The 10,781-nt window shown below is 34.2% G+C and overlaps 1 protein-coding gene across 4 annotated transcripts; it reads right to left on the bottom strand.

The window, feature by feature from the left end:
- Nucleotides 1-2,111: 2,111 nt before the first annotated feature.
- On the bottom strand, nt 2,112-9,713 carry LOC105117223 (uncharacterized). Of its 4 annotated transcripts, none has more exons than XM_011014806.1 (10): nt 9,456-9,711; nt 8,657-8,723; nt 7,067-7,320; nt 5,404-5,989; nt 4,653-5,300; nt 4,081-4,551; nt 3,290-3,484; nt 3,109-3,165; nt 2,721-2,783; nt 2,112-2,625 (listed from the first exon to the last, which is right to left on the bottom strand). In XM_011014806.1, the coding sequence occupies exons 1-10, from the start codon at nt 9,479-9,481 to the stop codon at nt 2,545-2,547; spliced, it is 2,448 nt and encodes an 815-aa protein (XP_011013108.1). In that variant the 5' UTR covers nt 9,482-9,711; the 3' UTR covers nt 2,112-2,544. The 4 variants fall into 4 exon arrangements, with proteins under 4 accessions (XP_011013108.1, XP_011013111.1, XP_011013109.1 ...); XM_011014809.1 differs by having other exon boundaries at nt 5,404-5,794; XM_011014807.1 differs by having other exon boundaries at nt 4,081-4,521; nt 9,456-9,710.
- Between the last annotated feature and the right edge of the window lie 1,068 nt (nt 9,714-10,781).

Genomic DNA, 10,781 nt, shown 5'->3' with positions numbered 1-10,781 from the left:
CTTTTTAATTTTTAATACTTGAAGTTTTGAATTATGTAAATATGATCACTTTTTTAGCTTTTTATAATCGGTCAAGCTGGTATTCATGGCCCATAAGCAACTAGGATATTTCTTTTAGACTAACATGTTTTTTTTTTTTTTTAATGTCTTAAAAATATTTTTAAAAAAATTTAAATTTTTTCTATTTACTTTAAATTAATATATTTTTAGTGTTTTTAAATTATTTTGATATACTAATATAAAAATAATTTTTTAAAAATAAAATATATTATTAATATATATTTTAGCATGAAAAATTATTTAAAAAATAATTATAATCAAATTCCTAAATAAACTTATACGCGGAGCCCGTCTTGTTAGCCTAGACATGCGTAACCCTTAACCATTCTTATTTTTCTTTTTAAAATTTTAGAATAATATTTTTTTTAAAGTTATTAAAATATATTAAAATAATTATCCAATTATGTCATTTATGGTAATATTAATAATTAATTTTTAAATAATTATATATGAATATAATATACATAATTTTTCTTAAAATATTTTTTTTATTAATATTTAATAAAAATAGAATCTTTATTTTTTTTATTTTTTTTTCAAATTTACTATTCTATGTCTACTCATATAGGTGCATAAGAGTTATTGATTCATAATTGTTTATTTATTTATTTATTTTTTGTCAAATCTTGTGTTCATCGTTATAATAATTTTTTATTAAAAAAACAATGATTCTAATTAAAACAAAGTTTTCATTAAAAAAATATGAATGAGGAAAAATAGTTTTTTATTAAAAATATATTTTCCCCCATGAATTGAAGTCATTGGAATTTTTAAAAATATTTTTATTGTTATTAGTTTTAATTCAGTAAATCATGCTATTAATAAAACAGAGAGGTTACTGCCAAAAAAGAATTATCTGGATGAAAAAAATATAATTTTGACTAAAAAAATATTTTTTTCTCTTGAATTTTAATTATTGTCTTTCTTAATATAATAAATGAAAATATATTTAAAAAATAATCACCGTCATCGTGGGTCATAATACTCAAGAAATTGTCAGATGCAATATTGTTTACTTAAACTTGCTGAAGTTTCTAGTTGCCAGTGGTAAAAAGGGTCGCCACCGCGGGCACTCACACCAGTTTCTTTATAATTTACATGCCACTTGAAACAGCTGTAACGGGCTCACTGCAAGCTGTAATGGCTTTCTCCAATGCGCCTCAATTGCATTGCATTTTTTTAACTGTTTATAGGGTTTGGTAAAGACTTGGATTTCAAACCCTAGTATAAGAGAGAACGAAGATGTAAGAACTGAGAGAGACTTACAGGCTGTGTGACATCTCTCAACTTGCACTTGTTTTATCTCTTCACCAGTGGCTTCTCAGGGAAACACATCCCGTGCTGCTTCCTTGAGGCAGTGGCTCGTATTCTGTAAACAAATTCGAAAAAAGAAGAGCCCAAGAGAGACAGAACAAGCTAGCATGTCCTTCATGGGCTGCCTTGAAGAGAAAATTACTAAATTATAGAAAGAAACTGCATCCTATGTCAGAAAATCATGAAAGAAATCGTGTATCCGGTGCATCCCACTTGGTATTTTGTGTGCCTGGTTGGCCTTACACATCAGTACGGGCTTTTCATCCTTTTTAGGAGGTTTGCTTGCTTCATGTTCTTATTCCAGGGAACCAAATATACGGGAAATCACCTCAAATCAAGCACATGATTCCAAGACTCAATGCGCAGAACCACGAGACCTGGAAACAAGGCTGAAAAGATGCTTGTAACAGCAAACAATATCCTGTGCAAATGCATTGTAAACATTAGGCTTGGTTTTAGCTTCCTTCCTAGATTAGAATCTATTCATCTGTATATATACTGATACAATTCACTGTAAGATTGTTTGGGACGAACTTCTTTGAAAATCAGTAAGAGTTTTAGCATTTTCCATCTCTTCAAATCTTCATTACCAAATCTCAATAAAAGAAACAAAATGCCTTCAATGCTAAAAGGAAACAAATCGAACTACCGGTGCAAGGCTCTTTATTATCTGTCATAGCCATAGGGATTGAAGATTATGACTTCTGCCAAGAATGACGATATAAAAAATAGACAAATAAGGGGAGAAACATTGCACTTGAGTGCATGACATCAGGAACAACAGTTACGAATACAATTTTGTGATCATTATCAAGAGGCAGAGCTTATCAAATCACTATTTTGCTCTCAAGCTATGGAAAGTTGATAAACTTTTTTTTTTCTTTTTTTGAATTCAAGCACGGACCTCCTTAAATCGGAGAAACAATTTCTCAATTTTAGAACCGTAGCACTCAAGCTATAGAAGGGTCATTGCCCTGATGAAACCAGTTCTGCACAACCTACATGGCAGCAAAACTTGGTGCACAATTAGATGAGGCCCTACCTTGTCGTGTAATTTTTCTCAACTCCTAAAAAACCACAGAAAGGTGACATAGCTCCCCTTTGTAATACATACACGGGGCAGATAAATAACCATAAATGCAAGCTATACTGTGTAATTAAATACCAATGTCAACCTCCCAGGAAGGTGGATCGGATGTTTTGACCATGAGAAGGCTCTTCGGTGCCATGGCTGGAAGCTAGTAAATTGACCTGCACAAGGATCTCAATAGTTTCAGCTACTGCAGATAACCTCTACGCTTTAACACTGTCAAACAACGTCAAGCACTGGTGGTTGCAGAAGTTACCTTGATGATTTCCCACTTAGAACATGGTCGTTTAGAGGCTGTTAACACACTCATGTGGAAAAGCTGCATTTGGGAACACGGCTAATAAATGTTTCATACCAGAAAATGCTTCACAATGATATCTTGATTCCACATAAAACAAAGATAATGCCTAGATCCTGAAAAACATGAATATTCTGGGTTTTTCAGCAATTAAATGTGTTACCGTTGCATATATGTACACTAGCAATGAAAACCGCGCAGGAAATTTGAATTTGGAATTGTGATTGAGATTTCTTTCAATGATGAATATTTTAATCCTTGCGAAAATCTAAATCTGAAAGAAAATCTTATAGATCAAGAAAATGAGAAAATAGCAAGCGCAATAATTTTTCAGCAAAAAACTTACTCTGAAAGGATCACCCCTTAAGGACTGAACAAACAGAGAATTCCCAGATTCCACATCCTGCAGAGAAACAAGAGCCACTTCAAATTCCTAGCCATTTGTCACAAATAAGAGCTGTGCAGAGAAGTAATGGACTCAAGTGAAAGATACAAAAATGGAATTTCAGAATCTATCATTGGCATACCTCCAGATAAACGTCCCTAAGTCGCCTTCCAGTTTGAGTACAACAGATTCGGACAACATTTTCATCACAACTTCCACTAATGATGTAGTCACTTCCATTAATGTAGTAGGAGCGAGTATAGTTATGAGCACTTCCTGTTGAAGCTATCTTGAAATCCATGTGAAGCCTCCCATCTACTGCCAGAAGTTGCTTGACCTGACACCAGAAACAAGAAGTTCATTATTGTTGGATAGAGGGAGAAAAAGGACATCGTGAAACCTAGAGCAGCATCTTGCATTTGATGATACATTGGTGACATCTAAAGTGAGATGGGTCAAACGGTCAGGTCGAATTGGAAGATTTTATTGACGACCATGCTAATTCAAACAAACCCTTTCAAGAACCATGGAACCCATATTCACTCTGTTAGAATAATGAAACTTTTTCTAAATACTCTACAGTATATTTTCTGATGTGTACTGTATGCATGCAAGTAGTATGTACTTGTATTTTGGGAGCTAATCTGATATAAAATCTAATATGTATGAAGACTAATATATTGCAAGAGATTAGATTTTGTACAAGTTAGTAGCAAGTCAGATTAGGTAACCTAGCTCTCTCTAGATGTATCAGTTATGTAACCTGCAAGTGGACAAACAGAAGTGAAAGACTAGAAATTTCCGCTCCAACTTTTCTCTCTAGTCTGTGTTTCAAGTTCAAAAACCAAACACAATCATGTGACCAGAAATTTAGAATTAGTTAGTAGTTTCTCCAATATCACTTGAGTATATACATAATCTAACAAGGAATACCTCATTATCAACAGCTGATACAAGCAGATAGCGATCATCTGGTGAAAAGCAAACCATCACATTTCCACTTGAGCTTGACGCTGTATAGCATGGCCACTGTGGTTTCTGTCTCAAATCCCACAGCTTGACATCATGGTCAAATGAGGAAGTTGCAAACAAGAAGGGGGAATGGTGTGCAAATTTCACGACATTAATGGGTTCTCGATGCAAATTAGTATATAGTTGTAAACGTTTTCCACTAAAGATGTCATATAGAGCAACATCTTTTGAGTACCCGCTAGCCAAAAACTGATCATCTCCAGAATTGACATGAACAGAAGTCAATTGATCAAAGTCATCAAAAGTGACCACACCAGCACTGCAATTTACATCACTGACTATTGGCTGTATATGACTGATGTCAAACAACTTCAAGCAACCATTATCAGAACCAGCAAGCAGCTGATAACACACATAAAAGTTGATCAGCAACTGCCACATTTATGAGAATCAAAATGTAAGATGATTTCACAATCTAAATAATAACGAAAAAGTTAAGATGTTGCTACAAGTAATTTATTGGTAACACATACCTTTGAAGGATACTTCTTGAGCCAACAGAGACCCAAAACACTGTTCATGTTGTTAGCAGATGGAACATAACCAACTAGCTTCCCACTTTCATGATTGATTACAACAACTTCACCATCAAGAGTTCCAAAAACCATCAGACGAGAATCAGATGGATGGTATTCAAACTGCCTTGCACGAAGCCTCTTACTTCCTTCTTTATATATACTAAAAGTTTGCAAAGGATGCAACAAAGGCCATGCAGCAGACCCAAGTTTGGCAGCAGTAAGAGACCTTGAGAAGTGACATGGACTCTTTCCATAATGGCATGATTGCTTGAACTTTGAGAGATTTGGGCAGGAAGCACCCGTTGTTCCCATCTCACGCTTCTGCAGAACAGTAACAACACTTTGTTTGTTCTGTCGTTTATATGGTAAGTACTCATAGTATTTTGAAAAAATAATTCTTCCCATTTCTCTGTCCATCTTTGTAATGGAAAAGTTATCTAAAACCTCCAAACGAGGCAGCAAAGCAACCATGTATTCCCTATAATGTTTCTCAAAGCAAATGGGTGAAGGATGATGTGAAATATAGTCCTTTAATGGGGTAGGGCGGCCATTCTTCAAGTCCCACATATGTGCTCTTGCAAGGATCTCCTCTTTGTCTGTAATCTATAATCCGCAAAAAAGAGACCTGTTAGACAAACTAAAAAAAACCTCATCACAGCACTCAATAATTTAAAATTTTCCCTTCCTAACCAGCAAATCCTCTTACCTTGTTTTCCAAATTTGATAGTCCATTCAAATTGGGTGGGAAATCAGATGATATTTCTATTGAACCTACTCTCTGAAGGCAGCTTGACATTTCAACTTCACTGATATGCAATAAATTATCAAATTTTCCAGACCCTTCATTGATCAAAGCTGAACCTGTGAGTGAAAGTAAGTCCCTGCAATTCTCTTTAGCATGGAAACCTTGAAATGTAGCATCTCTAATGCTGATAGATGGTGCTGAACCAAGTTTCTCAAATGCAATTCTTGCTTTGTCACCAAATGATGCAGGACATGGTCCAGTATCCTTGCAACATAAGCAATTTTGGAACCGTAGTTCTAGTAAGGAAGGAAGTTTTGATAGAGCAGCAGTGGTTGTCCAGAGATTTGCTACCCTAGTCTCACACATTGAGAGACGCATCAGACTTGGCATGCAAGAAAAACAGTCTTTATCCAAACTACCAATTGAAGTGCAAAAATCCAAATTCAAGGTGTGTAGTTGCATAAACGTTCCAGCCATGTTGAGCTTTTGGATACGAGTAGACCTCATGTTTAGAATATGACACGCTAGGCCATGATGGCACAAATCCCTGGAAAGATCCCAAATTACAGGACATTGAAACGTAAATAAATGTAGAGTACCACACACACACAAGGATGATGAAACTTCACCCTCCTCAAGTAGAGTTGATTAGCCATGCATGTCATTTCCATGCATAAGATGACGGACAAGAAGCACTTTATTACAACAAACTAAATTAAGCAATGCAAATGCACCAAGAAACAGATTAAATAATTATGTTAGCCAGTGGATATCCCTTCGAAGGGCCCAGAGAGGCTAGGAGCCTCCCTAACCTAAGAAAATTTCCCTAGGATATTATAGCTTTGCTCCTCATATTTACATCATTCAAAAAAGTCCTTCTATAAAAATTAAAATATAGATTTTTTTCAACCGCCCTCAAAAAAGTAGTTGAGTGCTGTCACTGTTGCCGGGTCCTGATTTCAACCAAAGTCTGGACCTTTAGCATTTCCACATTCAGGGAATGCTGATAAGACTTAACATGACATTTGAGTGCTTGGCAAAACAAGGGTTTACCATTACACGAATTTATCTACTCACCAAGTGCAGTTTCCATTATCAGTATATCTATTCTATCAATTTAGGACATGAAATGGCACATTCCCAGACAAATCTGCCAGCCCAAATTCTTAAACCTTTCCCCCTTTGCACTAGTTCTTATAGACTGAAAATTTCCACATGAAAGCGAGATCTGCTGCTTTTTCCCCTCTACTTTTAAGAATTCAAACTGAATTTCTCCCACTAAATTGGTCCAAAGTGCACTCTCTTCTTGCATTCATATTATTCTCCAGCATCCATAGTCTTGTTTCCATCGTTATATTCTTTTCAAAGGCCAACATAAACTGGAGAGTGGAATTTTCCAATTACAGTGATTTTACATCAAAATTTTAAAATAAGTTATGAGAGCTTCATGCCTCAACATCAAATTTCTTCCCCCCACCACCTTTTTTAAATCCAAGAAGGGAAAAATCTAAAAATTAAATGAAACTTAATGATAGATAATGAAGTGAAATTATAGAAAACAAAAGGCAAATTATCCTAGAAAAAATTATTCAAAAGTGAGGCATAGTAAGGTGATACTACTAACTGCAAAAAGTTCTCTTCTGGGGACATGTCATGGAGATCAACTACTCGGAGTTTCAGATTGATAGTCTGCAACAAAGGCATAACATATTCTTCATTGAAATTACAAGGTGATTCATGAAGTATGTCGACTGCATCAACATCAGAAGAGTCTATTGCCAGGAACACATCAATCAGGGGATAAATATCAGCATCACATAGCTGATTCAGAAAGAACTTAATGCTGCACTTCCCTTGTTCGGACTTCTGGATTTCAGCCTATATAATGAAAAGAAAAATTGTAATTCATGTGTCTGGTGCCTTCAGTGCTAAAAAAGCATGAGTTTACAAAAATTATTGAAGCATACATCTACAGGCTTGAGAAGTAAAAAATTTAAGGTGTAAAATTCTAGTATCGCTCAGTAGGATGCAAATGTTATTCTTTAAAATGTGAGCACACAACATGAGCCACAAGTTCTTTCATTCATTTATGAGAAGATGATTGATCTATTGTAGAAGCACCACAAATCAATTGTAAACTAACAATCAGCAAAAGGTCTGTACACAAATGCCAGAGAAGTGGTCTGAAAGAAGTATAGTATTGAGTGGATTGTTATACAGAGCCATCCTTTTCGACATGTACTAAGCTAATCAAATGGCTGTAGTTATATTAGTTCATCCATACAGGCATTATAGCAGACTAAATTGATAATATTTCAGGATCGATGTAAGATTAGTTTCATTGCTAATTCCCTCACAAGAAAAAGATACATTATTCAAGCATTTAGAAAAACTACATTAGATTCAGTTACATACAAGTCCTTAGAAGGTTAATAAAGGCCTTGTACTTTAACGTTTGACCACCATATTCTACATCAATCATCAACTCTGAATGTTCAGATGAACCAAGACTTGTGAATAAAGAAGTTTTCAACAACCTACTTCCTCTAAGAACTGGTCTTATTACTAGCAAAATATTTCTGCTAAACTGATGGATGATATTCTCTTCGATTGAACATCTTCAACTCATGCCTGCAAATCCTTTCTAAAACATACAAATTAAGCAGAGCTGCTTTAGTTTTAAGTTAAATTATTCTGAGAACAGATTCAGAACACGATACGCTTAGCTAGTGCTTGCAGAGGAGTGCAGTTATATTATATTGGATTACTACATTACTGAGCCTATAATTACAGAATACAGAAAAGTCCAGCTGGTATCACCATATAGCAATCATTGTAGTTGCAGTCCTTAGGCAACATTTCTGCACCATTTTCGTCTGTAGCCCAATATCTAGTAAGTGCACAGTGCTATTCTTTTCCAACCTTCACTGGCTTCTATTACTTCTGGAGAGTGCACTTCTTAGGTGATGCAAACACTGAAATCAAAATGATCCAGCCGCTGGAAACTTTTCACAGCCATCTACAATTTGCTTATTTTCTAGTATCTTTCATTGATAAACTAGAAAGCCATAGATTTTAACTATATTATCTCAAAGTGTCAAGTAACATCGAAAGGGAAAGGCAGATCAAAGTAAAATCTCATATAAGAACTTTTAAGAAATAAGAATATTCAAAGGAACAACAATAGAAAATGAGTGCAAGTTTATTAAAAGACCTTATAAAACCATGACAAAACTGCAGAGTTGGGTAGCACTTCATGCTTCTTGCAAGAATCAAGGTACCTAGAACCAAAAAGACAAGTAGAAAACAATAAAGGTCAACAATAAAGACCTTATGAACAAAAGAGCCATGCACCAAGCCGTCCATCAAGCCATCAAATCCTTCGGACCATTAACTGATGGGAAGTTGCATGTCCACACAAAAGAGTTTCATAGATGTAGTAATGAAATTTAAATTTTTTTTAAGCTTACAAACTACTCGTGAATTAAGTTTCGGCCATATTAGACTAGATTTATTGCATCAAAGGCAGCAGAGGAAGATCAAATTTTGCCGGACACCGCTAACAAATTAACTTTCCATAAAATAGGACACTGGGCGGAGAAAAAATAAAGGAAGGGTAAGCTTTATAATAGTGGTTTATTATGCAAAGATATTAAACTTGGAATTAAAAAAAAGAAGATATAAATGATTTTTTTCCGTTCTTGTGGGTATCCACAAAGGAACACCCTTCTGCTAAATTTCAAACTTTTCTTGACATAAATTAGCTCGAAATCTATCAAAACTCAATTCTCTGGCCAAGAATTTGCCAGTATCTTCTTTGTTTCTTTTCAACAACTCCATATAACCATATATATGATACGAAAACTTGACCCCCAACCCCCTAGGCTACACAATCTTTAACAATTTAGTCCCATTATACTGAAGCAAGAACAACAGAAACAGAAGTCATTAAAGCAAATAGACAGAGATAGGCATGGAGGAAGTAAAAGAAAACCAAACAAAAAGAAAGATACCGAGATTGTAAGCTGGAGACATCCATTGATGGAAATGAAGGGCTCTACTCCACATATGCCACATACGCAGCACATCCACAACAGAAATACAGAACTGAAGTTGCAAGAGGGAACTAAGATTCTTGTGCTATGGCCGAAGGAAATATAAGTATTGGCGGTTGTATAAGCGAAGTGGCTTCTCGATACCAAATGGATAGGCAGAAGAATACTGCTCATATCATATCAGTTGTGAATAAGTCAAATCTCCATTAACGTGTCTGTGGGCTCATGGCAGACAGTGATGTCTGAGCTATATCTGATTTACATTAATAAAATGCATGATCATCTGCTGCCGAGTACCCGAGCGTGTTTTTTTTTTTTTTTTTTTTTACATTAAAAAAATAACATATCGTATTAAATATTAAAAAAATAATAAAATTTATGAGATATAAATATTAATATATTTCTCTTTTATTTTAAAAATAAATTAATATAATTCACAATAGAAAGAGAAGAGAGGAAATAAAAAGAAAAAAAGAAAGAAAAGACTTTTTAGACACACTCAATATTTGATGTCACTGGTATTGATATTATTTGAAAGATATCAATAAAATAAATTTAATGATACTAAAATGGTTACAAATAATAATTAAAGTGAGTTACATGAGTTGTCTAAATGTGTCGGGGTTTCTTTGCTTTTAAATAGCTCGTGTGACATACTCTAATAACTGTTGATGATCTTTTTTGATGTCGTTGGATTTATTTTATCAAAATATTTTCAACGGTACTGGTGATATTATTATCAGAGTTTTGATATTCCTTCGAGATCTTTTTTTTTTCCTTCTCTTCTTGTAATTTGTGAAGAGAAAGGATAAATAAAAAAGTAAAAAATTTTTAAAAAAATCTTAGAGACATGATTTGTACTTAAAAATGTATTTTTATCAAGATTTTGTATCATCATTTTGCACTTGAAGTATCAATAACTTAACTAGAGCATGTTTTATAATAATATGTTTAATACTATAAGATACCTTTAATTTATAGTAAATGTTCATTTTAAATGTAGGTCTATTATATAAATGAAAGGATTGATTGATAAGTTTAACTACTGAAATTGAGAAAGCAAACGTAGGGCAAGATTTAGAAAAGAGATGCTGGTTCAGTCCAAATTGGAATACTATTTGGTTATTGAATCATAATTGGAGCTGTAAAAATTGGATTTAGGTTTGGTTTTTATAGATGGAAAGCTAAGACATAGACTTAAAACTTTCATGAAGAGTCTAATATTCAAAAAGGCATTTTTCAAGTTTAAATTATAGCAACAATGGAGAAGTCGGAATCGGTTCA

This window comes from Populus euphratica, unplaced genomic scaffold (genome assembly GCF_000495115.2).
Source record: "Populus euphratica unplaced genomic scaffold, PopEup_1.0 scaffold1225.1, whole genome shotgun sequence".
In the NCBI taxonomy this organism is placed as follows: domain Eukaryota; kingdom Viridiplantae; phylum Streptophyta; class Magnoliopsida; order Malpighiales; family Salicaceae; genus Populus; species Populus euphratica.
This window is presented reverse-complemented; position numbering and strand designations above follow the sequence as displayed.

Coding starts and splice junctions, on each gene's coding strand:
- LOC105117223 (XM_011014806.1), bottom strand. CDS start 9,481: ATGGATGTCTCCAGCTTACAATCTCG. Junction 7,321..8,656: donor TTTTGTCATGGTTTTATAAG/GTCTTTTAATAA, acceptor TTCATTATATAG/GCTGAAATCCAGAAGTCCGA. Junction 5,301..5,403: donor TATCAAATTTGGAAAACAAG/GTAAGAGGATTT, acceptor TGCGGATTATAG/ATTACAGACAAAGAGGAGAT.